Source organism: Lithobates pipiens, unplaced genomic scaffold (assembly GCF_037356315.1).
Source record: "Lithobates pipiens isolate NorthernLeopardFrog02 unplaced genomic scaffold, aLitPip1_a1.2 Scaffold_63, whole genome shotgun sequence".
Lineage (NCBI taxonomy): Eukaryota > Metazoa > Chordata > Amphibia > Anura > Ranidae > Lithobates > Lithobates pipiens.
This window is the reverse complement of record NW_027507885.1, coordinates 161,624-180,702: the sequence shown is the minus strand read 5'-3', so window position 1 is coordinate 180,702 and position 19,079 is coordinate 161,624. Positions and strand designations below refer to the sequence as shown.

The 19,079-nt window shown below is 50.8% G+C and overlaps 1 protein-coding gene across 3 annotated transcripts in view; it reads left to right on the top strand.

Moving 5' to 3' along the window:
• LOC143958879 (protein sel-1 homolog 3-like) overlaps positions 1-19,079 on the top strand; it is a 235,717-nt gene that overhangs the window by 139,890 nt on the left and 76,748 nt on the right. For all 3 annotated transcript variants that reach the window (XM_077467863.1, XM_077467862.1, XM_077467861.1), the window contains 3 exons: positions 6,219-6,338; positions 9,498-9,638; positions 18,739-18,801. In XM_077467863.1, coding sequence (XP_077323989.1) covers positions 6,219-6,338; positions 9,498-9,638; positions 18,739-18,801 — 324 coding nt within the window. The remainder of the gene's footprint in view (positions 1-6,218; positions 6,339-9,497; positions 9,639-18,738; positions 18,802-19,079) is intronic.

Sequence of the window (19,079 nt, the reverse complement as noted above, 5' to 3'; positions counted from 1 at the left end):
CTGCCCAGAAATAGAATGATCGATTCCCCTCCGTCCAGAAATAGAATGATCGATTCCCCTCCGCCCAGAAATAGAATGATCGATTCCCCTCCGCCCAGAAATAGAATGATCGATTCCCCTCCGCCCAGAAATAGAATGATCGATTCCCCTCTGCCCAGAAATAGAACGATCGATTCCCCTCTGCCCAGAAATAGAACGATCGATTCCCCTCTGCCCAGAAATAGAATGATCGATTCCCCTCCGCCCAGAAATAGAACGATCGATTCCCCTCCGCCCAGAAATAGAATGATCGATTCCCCTCCGTCCAGAAATAGAATGATCGATTCCCCTCCGCCCAGAAATAGAATGATCGATTCCCCTCCGCCCAGAAATAGAATGATCGATTCCCCTCCGCCCAGAAATAGAATGATCGATTCCCCTCTGCCCAGAAATAGAACGATCGATTCCCCTCTGCCCAGAAATAGAACGATCGATTCCCCTCTGCCCAGAAATAGAATGATCGATTCCCCTCCGCCCAGAAATAGAACGATCGATTCCCCTCCGCCCAGAAATAGAATGATCGATTCCCCTCTGCCCAGAAATAGAACGATCGATTCACCTCCTCCCAGAAATAGAACGATCGATTCCCCTCCTCCCAGAAATAGAACGATCGATTCCCCTCCGCCCAGAAATAGAATGATCGATTCACCTCCACCCAGAAATAGAACGATCGATTCCCCTCCTCCCAGAAATAGAACGATCGACTCACCTCCCTCACAGACAACTCCTCCCAGAAATAGAACGATCGATTCCCCTCCGTCCAGAAATAGAACGATCGATTCCCCTCCGTCCAGAAATAGAACGATCGATTCACCTCCGCCCAGAAATAGAATGATCGATTCACCTCCGCCCAGAAATAGAATGATCGATTCCCCCTCCGTCCAGAAATAGAACGATCGATTCCCCTCCGTCCAGAAATAGAACGATCGATTCCCCTCCTCCCAGAAATAGAACGATCGACTCACCTCCCTCACAGACAACTCCGCCCAGAAATAGAATGATCAATTCCCCCTCCTCCCAGAAATAGAACGATCGATTCCCCTCCGTCCAGAAATAGAACGATCGATTCCCCTCCGTCCAGAAATAGAACGATCGATTCCCCTCCTCCCAGAAATAGAATGATCGATTCCCCTCCGCCCAGAAATAGAATGATCGATTCCCCTCCGCCCAGAAATAGAATGATCGATTCCCCTCCGCCCAGAAATAGAATGATCGATTCCCCTCTGCCCAGAAATAGAACGATCGATTCCCCTCCGCCCAGAAATAGAATGATCGATTCCCCTCCGCCCAGAAATAGAACGATCGATTCCCCTCCTCCCAGAAATAGAACGATCGATTCCCCTCCTCCCAGAAATAGAATGATCGATTCCCCTCTGCCCAGAAATAGAACGATCGATTCCCCTCCTCCCAGAAATAGAACGATCGATTCCCCTCCTCCCAGAAATAGAATGATCGATTCCCCTCCGTCCAGAAATAGAATGATCGATTCCCCTCCGCCCAGAAATAGAATGATCGATTCCCCTCCGCCCAGAAATAGAACGATCGATTCCCCTCCGCCCAGAAATAGAACGATCGATTCCCCTCCGCCCAGAAATAGAATGATCGATTCCCCTCCGCCCAGAAATAGAATGATCGATTCCCCTCCGCCCAGAAATAGAATGATCGATTCCCCTCCGTCCAGAAATAGAATGATCGATTCCCCTCCGTCCAGAAATAGAATGATCGATTCCCCTCCGCCCAGAAATAGAATGATCGATTCCCCTCCGCCCAGAAATAGAATGATCGATTCCCCTCCGCCCAGAAATAGAATGATCGATTCCCCTCTGCCCAGAAATAGAACGATCGATTCCCCTCTGCCCAGAAATAGAACGATCGATTCCCCTCCACCCAGAAATAGAATGATCGATTCCCCTCCGCCCAGAAATAGAACGATCGATTCCCCTCCGCCCAGAAATAGAATGATCGATTCCCCTCTGCCCAGAAATAGAACGATCGATTCACCTCCTCCCAGAAATAGAACGATCGATTCCCCTCCTCCCAGAAATAGAACGATCGATTCCCCTCCGCCCAGAAATAGAATGATCGATTCACCTCCACCCAGAAATAGAACGATCGATTCCCCTCCTCCCAGAAATAGAACGATCGACTCACCTCCCTCACAGACAACTCCTCCCAGAAATAGAATGATCGATTCCCCTCCGTCCAGAAATAGAATGATCGATTCCCCTCCGTCCAGAAATAGAATGATCGATTCCCCTCCGCCCAGAAATAGAATGATCGATTCCCCTCCGTCCAGAAATAGAACGATCGATTCCCCTCCGTCCAGAAATAGAACGATCGATTCACCTCCGCCCAGAAATAGAATGATCGATTCACCTCCGCCCAGAAATAGAATGATCGATTCCCCCTCCGTCCAGAAATAGAACGATCGATTCCCCTCCGTCCAGAAATAGAACGATCGATTCCCCTCCTCCCAGAAATAGAACGATCGACTCACCTCCCTCACAGACAACTCCGCCCAGAAATAGAATGATCAATTCCCCCTCCTCCCAGAAATAGAACGATCGATTCCCCTCCGTCCAGAAATAGAACGATCGATTCCCCTCCGTCCAGAAATAGAACGATCGATTCCCCTCCTCCCAGAAATAGAATGATCGATTCCCCTCCGCCCAGAAATAGAATGATCGATTCCCCTCCGCCCAGAAATAGAATGATCGATTCCCCTCCGCCCAGAAATAGAATGATCGATTCCCCTCCGCCCAGAAATAGAACGATCGATTCCCCTCCGCCCAGAAATAGAATGATCGATTCCCCTCCGCCCAGAAATAGAACGATCGATTCCCCTCCTCCCAGAAATAGAACGATCGATTCCCCTCCTCCCAGAAATAGAATGATCGATTCCCCTCTGCCCAGAAATAGAACGATCGATTCCCCTCCTCCCAGAAATAGAACGATCGATTCCCCTCCTCCCAGAAATAGAATGATCGATTCCCCTCCGTCCAGAAATAGAATGATCGATTCCCCTCCGCCCAGAAATAGAACGATCGATTCCCCTCCGCCCAGAAATAGAACGATCGATTCCCCTCCGCCCAGAAATAGAACGATCGATTCCCCTCCGCCCAGAAATAGAATGATCGATTCCCCTCTGCCCAGAAATAGAACGATCGATTCCCCTCTGCCCAGAAATAGAATGATCGATTCCCCTCCACCCAGAAATAGAATGATCGATTCCCCTCCGCCCAGAAATAGAACGATCGATTCCCCTCCGCCCAGAAATAGAATGATCGATTCCCCTCCGCCCAGAAATAGAATGATCTATTCCCCTCCGCCCAGAAATAGAACGATCGATTCCCCTCCGCCCAGAAATAGAACGATCGATTCCCCTCCGCCCAGAAATAGAACGATCGATTCCCCTCCGCCCAGAAATAGAACGATCGATTCCCCTCCTCCCAGAAATAGAACGATCGATTCCCCTCCGCCCAGAAATAGAATGATCGATTCACCTCCACCCAGAAATAGAACGATCGATTCCCCTCCTCCCAGAAATAGAACGATCGATTCCCCTCCGTCCAGAAATAGAACGATCGATTCCCCTCCGTCCAGAAATAGAACGATCGATTCACCTCCGCCCAGAAATAGAATGATCGATTCACCTCCGCCCAGAAATAGAATGATCGATTCCCCCTCCGTCCAGAAATAGAACGATCGATTCCCCTCCGTCCAGAAATAGAACGATCGATTCCCCTCCTCCCAGAAATAGAACGATCGACTCACCTCCCTCACAGACAACTCCGCCCAGAAATAGAATGATCAATTCCCCCTCCTCCCAGAAATAGAACGATCGATTCCCCTCCGTCCAGAAATAGAACGATCGATTCCCCTCCGTCCAGAAATAGAACGATCGATTCCCCTCCTCCCAGAAATAGAACGATCGATTCCCCTCCGTCCAGAAATAGAACGATCGATTCCCCTCCGTCCAGAAATAGAACGATCGATTCCCCTCCTCCCAGAAATAGAATGATCGATTCCCCTCCGCCCAGAAATAGAATGATCGATTCCCCTCCGCCCAGAAATAGAATGATCGATTCCCCTCCGCCCAGAAATAGAATGATCGATTCCCCTCTGCCCAGAAATAGAACGATCGATTCCCCTCCGCCCAGAAATAGAATGATCGATTTGCCTCCGCCCAGAAATAATATAGTCACCTCCCATCCCTGGAAAAAGTCAAATATTGGCTAATAATGAATGAATGAAATACTTGTATAGCGCACAATGCAAACTGAATCGCCTCCTATTAGAATCAGCAGTGAGATCTCCTGACTTTTTCCCCAAATACCTGGGTTGGGATGGTGGGAGCCCCTCATAATGGGTACAGCGGGTGTACAGACCCGGGAACTCAGCACAGGGATGGTGGGAACCCCTCATAATGGGCACAGCGGGTGTACAGACCCGGGAACTCAGCACAGGGATGGTGGGAACCCCTCATAATGGGCACAGCGGGTGTACAGACCCGGGAACTCAGCACAGGGATGGTGGGAACCCCTCATAATGGGCACAGCGGGTGTACAGACCCGGGAACTCAGCACAGGGATGGTGGGAGCCCCTCTTAATGGGCACAGCGGGGGTACAGACCCAGGAACTCGGCACAGGGATGGTGGGAGCCCCTCATAATGGGCACAGCGGGTGTACAGACCCAGGAACTCAGCACAGGGATGGTGGGAACCCCTCATAATGGGCACAGCGGGGGTACAGACCCGGGAACTCGGCACAGGGATCGTGGGAGCCCCTCATAATGGGCACAGCGGGGGTACAGACCCAGGAACTCGGCACAGGGATGGTGGGAGCCCCTCATAATGGGCACAGCGGGGGTACAGACCCGGGAACTCAGCACAGGGATGGTGGGAGCCCCTCATAATGGGCACAGCGGGGGTACAGACCCAGGAACTCGGCACAGGGATGGTGGGAGCCCCTCATAATGGGCACAGCGGGGGTACAGACCCGGGAACTCAACACAGGGATGGTGGGAACCCCTCATAATGGGCACAGCGGGTGTACAGACCCAGGAACTCGGCACAGGGATGGTGGGAGCCCCTCATAATGGGCACAGCGGGGGTACAGACCCGGGAACTCAGCACAGGGATGGTGGGAGCCCCTCATAATGGGCACAGCGGAGGTACAGACCCAGGAACTCGGCACAGGGATGGTGGGAGCCCCTCATAATGGGCACAGCGGGGGTACAGACCCGGGAACTCAACACAGGGATGGTGGGAACCCCTCATAATGGGCACAGCGGGTGTACAGACCCAGGAACTCAGCACAGGGATGGTGGGAGCCCCTCATAATGGGCACAGCGGGGGTACAGACCCGGGAACTCAACACAGGGATGGTGGGAACCCCTCATAATGGGCACAGCGGGTGTACAGACCTGGGAACTCAACACAGGGATGGTGGGAACCTCTCATAATGGGCACAGCGGGTGTACAGACCCAGGAACTCAGCACAGGGATGGTGGGAACCCCTCATAATGGGCACAGCGGGGGTACAGACCCGGGAACTCAGCACAGGGATGGTGGGAACCCCTCATAATGGGCACAGCGGGGGTACAGACCCGGGAACTCAGCACAGGGATGGTGGGAGCCCCTCATAATGGGCACAGCGGAGGTACAGACCCAGGAACTCGGCACAGGGATGGTGGGAGCCCCTCATAATGGGCACAGCGGGGGTACAGACCCGGGAACTCAACACAGGGATGGTGGGAACCCCTCATAATGGGCACAGCGGGTGTACAGACCCAGGAACTCAGCACAGGGATGGTGGGAGCCCCTCATAATGGGCACAGCGGGGGTACAGACCCGGGAACTCAACACAGGGATGGTGGGAACCCCTCATAATGGGCACAGCGGGTGTACAGACCTGGGAACTCAACACAGGGATGGTGGGAACCTCTCATAATGGGCACAGCGGGTGTACAGACCCAGGAACTCAGCACAGGGATGGTGGGAACCCCTCATAATGGGCACAGCGGGGGTACAGACCCGGGAACTCAGCACAGGGATGGTGGGAACCCCTCATAATGGGCACAGCGGGGGTACAGACCCGGGAACTCGGCAGTTTGTGTGGAGGGAGGAGATCTGGCTTTGTACAATATAGAATTGGCTGATTGCTGTGATTTTCTCCAGGCCTTTGTGGAACAAATCCGTCTGACTGATGAGAATGTCCTGAAGCAGCAGACCAAGGAGAACGATGACCTATTCATGTGGCTGAGATTCCAGGCCAAGCAAGGCGTGTCCTCTGCCCAGGTAATGATCTGTATGTATGGACTCTGCACAGTACTACTTCTCTTGTCCTGTATGTCGGGTGTAATTCTCGGTATCTGTTCTTATTCTGTATGTATGGACTCTGCACAGTACTACTTCTCTTGTCCTGTATGTCGGGTGTAATTCTCGGTATCTGCTCTTATTCTGTATGTATGGGCTCTGCACAGTACTACTTCTCTTGTCCTGTATGTCGGGTGTAATTCTCGGTATCTCTTCTTATTCTGTATGTATGGGCTCTGCACAGTACTACTTCTCTTGTCCTGTATGTCGGATGTAATTCTCGGTATCTGTTCTTATTCTGTATGTATGGACTCTGCACAGTACTACTTCTCTTGTCCTGTATGTCGGGTGTAATTCTCGGTATCTCTTCTTATTCTGTATGTATGGGCTCTGCACAGTACTACTTCTCTTGTCCTGTATGTCGGGTGTAATTCTCGGTATCTGTTCTTATTCTGTATGTATGGACTCTGCACAGTACTACTTCTCTTGTCCTGTATATCGGGTGTAATTCTCGGTATCTCTTCTTATTCTGTATGTATGGACTCTGCACAGTACTACTTCTCTTGTCCTGTATGTCGGGTGTAATTCTCGGTATCTGTTCTTGTTCTGTATGTATGGACTCTGCACAGTACCACTTCTCTTGTCCTGTATGTCGGGTGTAATTCTCGGTATCTGTCGTCATTCTGTATGTATGGACTCTGCACAGTACCACTTCTCTTGTCCTGTATGTCGGGTGTAATTCTCGGTATCTGTTCTTATTCTGTATGTATGGACTCTGCACAGTACTACTTCTCTTGTCCTGTATGTCGGGTGTAATTCTCGGTATCTGCTCTTATTCTGTATGTATGGGCTCTGCACAGTACTACTTCTCTTGTCCTGTATGTCGGGTGTAATTCTCGGTATCTCTTCTTATTCTGTATGTATGGGCTCTGCACAGTACTACTTCTCTTGTCCTGTATGTCGGATGTAATTCTCGGTATCTGTTCTTATTCTGTATGTATGGACTCTGCACAGTACTACTTCTCTTGTCCTGTATGTCGGGTGTAATTCTCGGTATCTCTTCTTATTCTGTATGTATGGGCTCTGCACAGTACTACTTCTCTTGTCCTGTATGTCGGGTGTAATTCTCGGTATCTGTTCTTATTCTGTATGTATGGACTCTGCACAGTACTACTTCTCTTGTCCTGTATATCGGGTGTAATTCTCGGTATCTCTTCTTATTCTGTATGTATGGACTCTGCACAGTACTACTTCTCTTGTCCTGTATGTCGGGTGTAATTCTCGGTATCTGTTCTTGTTCTGTATGTATGGACTCTGCACAGTACCACTTCTCTTGTCCTGTATGTCGGGTGTAATTCTCGGTATCTGTCGTCATTCTGTATGTATGGACTCTGCACAGTACCACTTCTCTTGTCCTGTATGTCGGGTGTAATTCTCGGTATCTGTTCTTATTCTGTATGTATGGACTCTGCACAGTACCACTTCTCTTGTCCTGTATGTCGGGTGTAATTCTCAGTATCTCTTCTTATTCTGTATGTATGGACTCTGCACAGTACTACTTCTCTTGTCCTGTATGTCGGGTGTAATTCTCAGTATCTCTTCTTATTCTGTATGTATGGACTCTGCACAGTACTACTTCTCTTGTCCTGTATGTCGGGTGTAATTCTCGGTATCTGTTCTTGTTCTGTATGTATGGACTCTGCACAGTACCACTTCTCTTGTCCTGTATGTCGGGTGTAATTCTCGGTATCTGTCGTCATTCTGTATGTATGGACTCTGCACAGTACCACTTCTCTTGTCCTGTATGTCGGGTGTAATTCTCGGTATCTGTTCTTATTCTGTATGTATGGACTCTGCACAGTACCACTTCTCTTGTCCTGTATGTCGGGTGTAATTCTCAGTATCTCTTCTTATTCTGTATGTATGGACTCTGCACAGTACTACTTCTCTTGTCCTGTATGTCGGGTGTAATTCTCAGTATCTCTTCTTATTCTGTATGTATGGACTCTGCACAGTACTACTTCTCTTGTCCTGTATGTCGGGTGTAATTCTCGGTATCTGTTCTTATTCTGTATGTATGGACTCTGCACAGTACTACTTCTCTTGTCCTGTATGTCGGGTGTAATTCTCAGTATCTCTTCTTATTCTGTATGTATGGACTCTGCACAGTACTACTTCTCTTGTCCTGTATGTCGGGTGTAATTCTCGGTATCTGTTCTTATTCTGTATGTATGGACTCTGCACAGTACTACTTCTCTTGTCCTGTATGTCGGGTGTAATTCTCAGTATCTCTTCTTATTCTGTATGTATGGACTCTGCACAGTACTACTTCTCTTGTCCTGTATGTCGGGTGTAATTCTCGGTATCTGTTCTTATTCTGTATGTATGGACTCTGCACAGTACTACTTCTCTTGTCCTGTATGTCGGGTGTAATTCTCAGTATCTCTTTTTATTCTGTATGTATGGACTCTGCACAGTACCACTTCTCTTGTCCTGTATGTCGGGTGTAATTCTCGGTATCTGTTCTTATTCTGTATGTATGGACTCTGCACAGTACTACTTCTCTTGTCCTGTATGTCGGGTGTAATTCTCGGTATCTCTTCTTATTCTGTATGTATGGACTCTGCACAGTACTACTTCTCTTGTCCTGTATGTCGGGTGTAATTCTCGGTATCTCTTCTTATTCTGTATGTATGGGCTCTGCACAGTACTACTTCTCTTGTCCTGTATGTCGGGTGTAATTCTCAGTATCTGTTCTTATTCTGTATGTATGGACTCTGCACAGTACTACTTCTCTTGTCCTGTATGTCGGGTGTAATTCTCGGTATCTCTTCTTATTCTGTATTTATGGACTCTGCACAGTACCACTTCTCTTGTCCTGTATGTCGGGTGTAATTCTCGGTATCTGTTCTTATTCTGTATGTATGGACTCTGCACAGTACCACTTCTCTTGTCCTGTATGTCGGGTGTAATTCTCAGTATCTCTTCTTATTCTGTATGTATGGACTCTGCACAGTACCACTTCTCGGGTGTAATTCTCGGTATCTGCACACTGTAGGAAGTTGTATGGTTGATGGGGGGGTTCTCTCCGGTAGGAGGTGTATACAGCGGTACAATCATGATTCAATCTTCCATCTCCAGCATGCTGTCAGCCGGATGCTCTTCTGGGGTCAGCAGGGGATCTCCTCCAATCTGGAGGTCGCTGTGAAGTTCTATGAAAAGGGGGCGGAGCAGCAGAAGGACCCCGTCATGATGTATGATTACGGCGTCATCTTATTACGGGTGAGAAGGACCTTCATTCCAGGAAATCAGAGATAGAGAAGCTACAATGGGGGGCCCCACCATGGGGGTGTTCATTAGAGTGTAAGCTCCTCTGTACAGAGACTGATGTGACTGTGGGGGGGGAGGGGACATTAGAGTGTAAGGGTCGGTTCACACAGGGGCAACTTCGATCCGACTTCAGGTCGCCCCTAGTGGCCTCAGGTCGGATAACATTTAAAAATCAATGTAAGTGAATGGAGCCGTCTTCATACACACTATTGAAGTCGCTCCGACTTCAGAGAAGGTTCCTGCACTACTTCTATCCGACTTGTAGGCGACTTGTACCCATTGATTTCAATGGAGGTCGCCTCCAAGTCAGATCTCTGTCTATACAGAGGCAACTCTCACAGAATTATCAGCTCTTAAGAGGGAACTCCACGTCAAATTTATGAAAAAAATTTGGCGTGGGTCCCCCCTCCGAGAGCATACCAGGCCCTTAGGTCTGGTATGAATATTAAGGGGAACCCCCCTACGCCGAAAAAACTGCGTGGGGGTCCCCCCAGATCCATACCAGACTCTTATCCGAGCACGCTACCCGGCCGGCCAGGAAATGGGGTGGGGACGAGCGTGCGCCCCCCCCTGAGCCGTACCAGTCCGCGTGCCCTCAACATGGAGTGGTTCCTTGGGGAAGGGGGGGGGCGCGCCACCCCAAAGCACCTTGTCCCCATGTTGATGAGGACAAGGGCCTCTTCCCGACAACCCTGGCCGTTGGTTGTCGGGGTCTGCGGGCGGGGGGCTTATCGGAATCCGGGAGCCCCCTTTAATAAGGGGGCCCCCGGATACCGGCCCCCCACCCTATGTGAATGAGTATGGGGTACAAGGTACCCCTACCCATTCACCTGTGAAAAAAATGTTAAAAAAAACACAACACAGGGTTAAAATACTTTATTGCACAGCTCCGGGGGTCTTCCGTCTTCGGGGGTCTTCTCGCCGGACTCCTCCGCTATCTTCTTGGAGCTCTTTTGCTAGCGGAGGAGCCCGGCTTTCTTCCTCGCCGCCGGCCTCTTCTCCCGACTTCGGGGGTCTTGTCCCCCTCTTCGGTTCTTCTGCCGGGCCACCGCGCCTTCTTGTAGCTCTTTTACAGGCGGTGGCCCGGTCTTCTGTCGCCGCCGCCGCCGCCACCCGTTCTTCTTCTTCTTCTGGAGATGTTGACTCGACGCTCTCTCTGGCCGCAATGCCAGAGATGCGGTGCGCAGCGACTTATATAGGGACAATGGGGTGGGGTCGACGGTTGATGTCACATGGTGCCACGATGTCACAGTCCCGGAGGATGCTGGGACTGTGACATCGTAAGGGGGTGGGGTCACCATGTGACATCAACTGGCGACCCCGCCCCTTGGGTTGTCGGGAAGAGGCCCTTGTCCTCATCGACATGGGGACAAGGTGCTTTGGGGTGGGAGGGGGCGCGCGGCCCCCCCTTCCCCAAGGCACCCCCCCATGTTGAGGGCACGCAGCCTAGTACGGCTCAGGAGGGGGGGGGGGGCGCACGCTCGTCCCCACCCCCTTTCCTGACCGGCTGGGTAGCGTGCCCGGATAAATGTCTGGCATGGATCTGGGGGGGACCCCCACGCCGTTTTTTTTGGCGTAGGGGGTTCCCCTTAATATTCATACCAGACCTCGGAGGGGGAACCCACGGCAAGTTTTTTTTTTTCATAAATTTGGCGTGGAGTTCCCTCTTGAAAGCTCATTCTCTGATTGGCCACGGCAAAAGTCGTCTGGCCTGGGGCGACTTAAAGTCGTGTTCAGGTCGTGTCCAAGTTGCCTCCAAAAGTCGTGTTGCCCCTCTGTGAACGGACCCCAATTGTTTTTATTAAAATGTCACACAAACATTCAGCTCATTCATAAAAACATATTTACACAAAAATAAACAACAACTAAACACAAACAAGCGCGATGACATCAGCAAGTAAAGAAAACCGTTTCCTGACAAGATAACAGAGAAAGAAAGAGATTTTAATGACAATAAAAGAGATACAAACCCCCCGAACCCCAACTTATCCCCAATCCCGGCTAAGAAACATTTTGAGATTTAATCGCCATCAGGATACGATTCCAAAACCCCCCCATTAACCCCTCCCCCACATATTTCACCCCAACTTCCACATCATTCACCTTGCATTCTGCAACAGCCACCATCATTCCCTTCCCCTCCCCCCCACCATCATCCAATCCATCCCTCACTCCACCCCTCGGTGTCTGCCAACCTTCAGCCACACTTCTGCCACGCCGAGGAGGAGGGGTTGGCACCACCATACATTCTGGTCCAGCACCCTCCACTGCCTTCACTACACTAGAAGAAACAATAGGTGCCGACACAGACTTGACAACCCGCACTTTCTGACACTGACTGTGGAACCACAGACTGGGGGGGAGACACTGACACCAATGACTGGGGGGACACTGACACCACAGACTGGGGGGACACTGACACCAATGACTGGGGGGACACTGACACCACAGACTGGGGGGGACACTGACACCACAGACTGGGGGGGTCACTGACACCACAGACTGGGGGGACACTGACACCACAGACTGGGGGGACACTGACACCACAGACTGGGGGGACACTGACACCACAGACTGGGGGGACACTGACACCACAGACTGGGGGGGACACTGACACCACAGACTGGGGGGACACTGACACCACAGACTGGGGGGACACTGACACCACAGACTGGGGGGACACTGACACCACAGACTGGGGGGGACACTGACACCACAGACTGGGGGGGGACACTGACACCACAGACGGGGGGGACACTGACACCACAGACTGGGGGGGACACTGACACCACAGACTGGGGGGGACACTGACACCACAGACTGGGGGGGGACACTGACACCACAGAGGGCATCGCAGACACAGATTCTGATGGGACAGACACACTAGGATCACCTGGTACGACCTCCACCAACCCAGACTTCTCTACGCAGACAGAAGAATTCCTCCGCCAACTCTGGTTTATTGTGCAAAGCCTCAGGGCACCGGCTATGATGCCGCGTACACACGATCTGACTTTTCGACAGACTTGGTCCGGCGGACTGGAATCCATCGGACAATTCGATCATGTGTGGGGCTCCAGCAGACTTTTTCCTTCCCAAAAGTCCGGCGGACCTAGAAAAAAAACTTGCTTCAAATCTTTCCGACGGACTTGAGTCCGGTCGAAAAATCCAACGGACTAAAACCGACGCTAGGGCAGCTATTGGCTACTGACTACGATCTTCCTTATTCTACGTCATCACGTTCGAATCCGTCTGACTTTTGGCGTGATCGTGTGTGGGCAAGTCCGTTCGTTTGAAAGTCCGGCGGAACTCAGCTGCAAAGTCCGTCAGAAAGTCTGCCGGACCAAGTCCGTCTAACTGTCCAATCGCGTGTACGCGGCATTAATGTCCAATCGCGTGTACGCGGCATTAATGTCCAATCGCGTGTACGCGGCATTAATGTCCAATCGCGTGTACGCGGCATTAATGTCCAATTTATGGCACAGCTTAGGTTGACTGGGGTAAAAGACAGTAATCCTATCTCTACCAATAAAGGCAGAGGAGGGCAAATGCTGGACCACATTCCCACACACACTCAACCTCACCGACCCCCCCACCCGTCCACATTCCTCTATCATCCACAATCTTTGTTAGGGGACACAACGTTTCGTAAAACCTCTTCAACCAGACCCATAAATCCTCGGGGGGTATAGACTCATTCCTAGTCAGGATAGTCACGTTCGTTTTCAAGGGCTGTCGTGGGACAACTTTGGGGACAAGCCCCTTCCAGTCCGGCCGGCCCCCATATACATGCTCAAAGCGCTCCCAAAACAGATCCAGTGACTCTGGACACACAAATGACAAAATCACATTCATAGGAACCAACCGCACTGACAGGAGCATAAATATCCTCCGCCTTAAATCCCATTGCTAGGATCTTATCCACAACCTCCCTCATGAGAGGTGGAATACCTCCTCCTCCCCACCTGAGCTGTACCACATTCCTGCATTCAATGGAATGTACGTTGTGGAAAGTCGCACAACTGCTTCCCTTCCAGCAGTACTATGACTTTGTCCTGACACAGCCTTCAGCCCCACACACACTATCAGTTTTTCTGCTGAGTTTTTCCTTCAGATTTACCAAAACCATATAATATGAGGTCAAACCTTAGGGGTTTAACGTTGTATATAATCAGGCCGGCCCTTCACTACATGGTTTTGGCATAGCTCCTACCTGGGACACATTAACTGGCTGCATAAGAACTTCTGAAATCTGGTTTAGTAAATGACCCACCGCTTGATCCTCCCTCCCCCCCCCCCTCCAGCACAACAGTCCCGCTCACCATGATCCCAGAAGTATCACAGTTACCAGCAGTCCTGTCATTAAGTAAAGTCTTCCGTTTAGAATAAAAAAAAACACCAGCTGTTTCAGCGTTCATACGGCACTCCTGCTTTGCAGTTTCAATGTTCATGTGACATTCCTACTCTGCAGTTTTAGTGTCCATGCGGGACTCCTCGCAGCCAGCAGAAACTTCTCTGTCTGGATACATGCCATCTCCTCCTCCACTCCCTGCCAATTGCAGTTTGTAGCAGCAATCTCAGGAAGGTCCTCCGCATCCCGAGAGAGATTTTCAGCAAACACTTGGAGTCGGTGCCACTCAAGGGAGATTCGATTCCTGTAATGGCCTGCAGCAATCCACCATTTTCCTCAACCTCCTCCTGAGATGATCCAGGCCGCTGGGGAGAGAGGGGGCAGATACTGACTCAGACACGACAGATCCTGAGACAGGGATAGTACTGGGGCCTCCATGTGAGCCGCTGTCTTACCTCCCATCCATACTGTTGCTGTGGAATCCACCCTCTGGCACCGGCACTCTCCATCGGTTGGAATCTCTCCTCATTCTCCTTGAACACACCACTGCTTTGCTTCAGAGAGGCGACCAACTTCTCCTGATTCTTCAATGCCTCCTCCAGAGACTTCAGCTTGGATACTTCCCTCCTACTGCTTTCAGATTTACTATGCAGGGATTTCTTTTTTCCTGAATTTTTTTTTGACAGCAAGATTCTGTTCCACCTTAGTAATGCTGCGAAGTCTGTTCACCACTCTGTCCTGGAATTCTGATAACGACTCCCCTTGCATAGGGACAGGCCCGGGATCCACTGAAGCAAGAGCACATGAAGTAGTCAGTGCCTCTGCAGCGCCTCCACCTTCGTCTTCCCCAACCTGGTCTATGCTTGCTGGGGAAAAGCCTGCAGGAGAGGCCCCAGGATTGCTGCTTCTCTCAGCTGAGATCACAGCAGAGCCAAAAGCACCTCCTGCAGAACAGCACCACCTGGTGGAGAAGCTCCCCTGGTGCAGAGACTGATGAGACTGGCGCAGTGTTCTCTGTACAGCACTGCAGTATATGTCATCAATCGCTCTGTCTGGAGCTCCATGCAAGATTTCACCCCATGGGGTGAGGATGGTCTTGAGAAAAGTGAGGGATCCGCCCATAACTACACGGGAGGAGCTTGTGAAGGATCTCAAGGCGGTTGGGACCCCAGTCACCAAACAAACCATTGGTGACACAATACACTGCCATGGATTGAAATCCTGCAGTGCCCACAAGGTCCTCCTCCTCAGGAAGACACATGTACAGTTCCCCCTCCTCAGGAAGACACATGGACAGTTCCCCCTCCTCAGGAAGACACATGTACAGGTCCTCCTCCTCAGGAAGACACATGTACAGTTCCCCCTCCTCAGGAAGACACATGGACAGTTCCCCCTCCTCAGGAAGACACATGGACAGGTCCCCCTCCTCAGGGAGACACATGTACAGGTCCCCCTCCTCAGGAAGACATATATGTACAGGTCCCCCTCCTCAGGAAGACACATGGACAGGTCCCCCTCCTCAGGAAGACACATGTACAGGTCCCCCTCCTCAGGAAGACACATGTACAGGTCCCCCTCCTCAGGAAGACACGTGTACAGGTCTCCCTCCTCAGAAAGACACATGTACAGGTCCTCCTCCTCAGGAAGACACATGTACAGGTCCCCCTCCTCAGGAAGACACATGTACAGGTCCCCCTCCTCAGGGAGACACATGTACAGGTCCCCCTCCTCAGGAAGACACATGTACAGGTCCTCCTCCTCAGGAAGACACATGTACAGGTCCCCCTCCTCAGGAGGACACATGTACAGGTCCCCCTCCTCAGGAAGACACATGTACAGGTCCCCCTCCTCAGCAGGACACATGTACAGGTCCCCCTCCTCAGGAGGACACATGTACAGGTCCTCCTCCTCAGGAAGACACATGTACAGGTCCCCCTCCTCAGGAAGACACATGTACAGGTCCCCCTCCTCAGGAGGACACATGTACAGGTCCCCCTCCTCAGGAGGACACATGTACAGGTCCCCCTCCTCAGGAGGACACATGTACAGGTCCTCCTCCTCAGGAAGACACATGGACAGGTCCCCCTCCTCAGGAAGACACATGTACAGGTCCTCCTCCTCAGGAAGACACATGGACAGGTCCCCCTCCTCAGGAAGACACATGTACAGGTCCTCCTCCTCAGGAAGACACATGTACAGGTCCCCCTCCTCAGGAAGACACATGTACAGGTCCCCCTCCTCAGGAAGACACATGTACAGGTCCTCCTCCTCAGGAAGACACATGTACAGGTCCCCCTCCTCAGGAAGACACATGTACAGGTCCTCCTCCTCAGGAAGACACGTGTACAGGTCCCCCTCCTCAGGAAGACACATGTACAGGTCCTCCTCCTCAGGAAGACACATGTACAGGTCCCCCTCCTCAGGAAGACACATGTACAGGTCCCCCTCCTCAGGAAGACACATGTACAGGTCCCCCTCCTCAGGAAGACACATGTACAGGTCCTCCTCCTCAGGAAGACACATGTACAGGTCCCCCTCCTCAGGAAGACACATGTACAGGTCCCCCTCCTCAGGAAGACACATGTACAGGTCCTCCTCCTCAGGAAGACACATGTACAGGTCCCCCTCCTCAGGAAGACACATGTACAGGTCCCCCTCCTCAGGAAGACACATGTACAGGTCTATCTGACATTTGCCAATGAACATCTAAATGATTCAGAGGAGGATTGTGAGAAAGTGCTGTGGTCAGATGAGATTAAGATTGAGCCCTTTGGCATTAACTCGACTCAACGTGTTTAAACGAAGAAAAATGGTGACTATGACCCTAAGAACACCATCCCCACAGTCACACATGGAGGTGAGAACATGAACACCATCCCTACAGTCACACACGGAGGTGGGAACATGAACACCATCCCCACAGTCACACATGGAGGTGAGAACATGAACACCATCCCTACAGTCACACATGGAGGTGGGAACATGAACACCATCCCTACAGTCACACACGGAGGGGGAACATGAACACCATCCCTACAGTCACACACGGAGGGGGAACATGAACACCATCCCTACAGTCACACACGGAGGTGGGAACATGAACACCATCCCTACAGTCACACACGGAGGTGGGAACATGAACACCATCCCTACAGTCACACATGGAGGTGGGAACATGAACACCATCCCTACAGTCACACACGGAGGGGGAACATGAACACCATCCCTACAGTCACACACGGAGGGGGAACATGAACACCATCCCTACAGTCACACACGGAGGTGGGAACATGAACACCATCCCTACAGTCACACACGGAGGTGGGAACATGAACACCATCCCTACAGTCATACATGGAGGTGAGAACATGAACACCATCCCTACAGTCACACACGGAGGTGGAAACATGAACACCATCCCTACAGTCACACGCGGAGGGGGGAACATAAACACCTTTCCTACAGTCACACGCGGAGGTGGGAACATGAACACCATCCCTACAGTCACACACAGAGGTGGGAACATGAACACCATCCCTACAGTCACACACGGAGGTGGAAACGTGAACACCATCCATACAGTCACACACGCGGGTGGAAACATGAACACCGTCCCTACAGTCACACGGAGGTGGGAACATGAACACCATCCCTACAGTCACACACGGAGGTGGGAACATGAACACCATCCCTACAGTCACACACAGAGGTGGGAACATGAACACCATCCCTACAGTCACACACGGAGGGGGGAACATGAACACCATCCCTACAGTCACACACGGAGGGGGGAACATGATGCTTTGGGGCTGTTTCTCTGATAAAGGTCCAGGCCAACTTTGCCGCATTGAGGGGCCAATGGACGGGGCCATGTATGGTAAGATCTTGGATGAGAACCTTCTTCCCTCATCCAGAACACTGAAGATGGGTCATGGATGGGTCTTCCAGCATGACAATGACCCAAAACATACCGCCAAGGCAACAAAGGAGTGGCTCAAGAAGAAGCACATGAAGGCCATGGAGTGTCCTAGCCAGTCTCCAGACCTTAATCCTATAGAAATTTTATGGTGGGAGATGAAACATCGAGTTCCTAAGAAACTTTAAGAATTTATAGAAGATCTGTAAAGAAGAGAGGTTTGCAGGGTGTGTGCAGACCTGATCACCACCTACAAGAGACGTCTGACCTCTGTGATCACCAACAAGGGTCTCTCCACCAACTACTAAAGCCCCACACACACTATCAGATTGTCTGCTGAGTTTTTCCTTCAGGTTTACCAAAACCATGTAGTGAAGGGCCGGCCTGATTGCATAGACATTGAAACCCCTAAGGTTTGACCTCATATTATATGGTTTTGGTAAATCTGATGGAAAAAATCAGCAGACAATCTGATAGTGTGTATGGGGCTTAAGTCATGTTCTGCTTGGAGATCAAATACTTATTTTACTCACTGAACTGCAACTCCATTTATAACATTTGTATTGTGTGTTTTCTGGATTTTTGGTTGATCTTCTGTCTCCATCATATAAAATACACCTCTGATAAGAATTATAGACCCTTCATTTCTATGTAAGTGGGCAAAACTTACACAATGTGCAGGGGAGAGGATCGTTATGTTCTGCACAGTATATATATATATATATATATGGTGTGTATATCCTATTGATTTGTATTGGTTATTCCTCTAACGGTTTATATTTCAGGGCCAAGGAGTGAAGCGGGACGTCCCTAAGGCTCTGGAGTATCTGGGAAAGGCGGCAGACATGGTAGGAAAATGGCGAATTCTATGGCGGCATTGAGAACCACGATTCCCCCACGACAAGCAGCTCAAAGTTTTGGGCATTTCTTTAGTCCCCAGAAATGTCACCTTGGAAGGGCATGTGTGACATTCCGTGGTGACGTCTGATGACTAGCAATAGATAAAGATGGGAAATGTTAGTAAATATGTTTTCCATTCTGATGATGCGACGCTCCAATCTTCATGAAATGGTTTGGGAAGTCTTTGTACCCCGAAGGTTTGACCTGTTTGGTGGCTGGTGCCAAC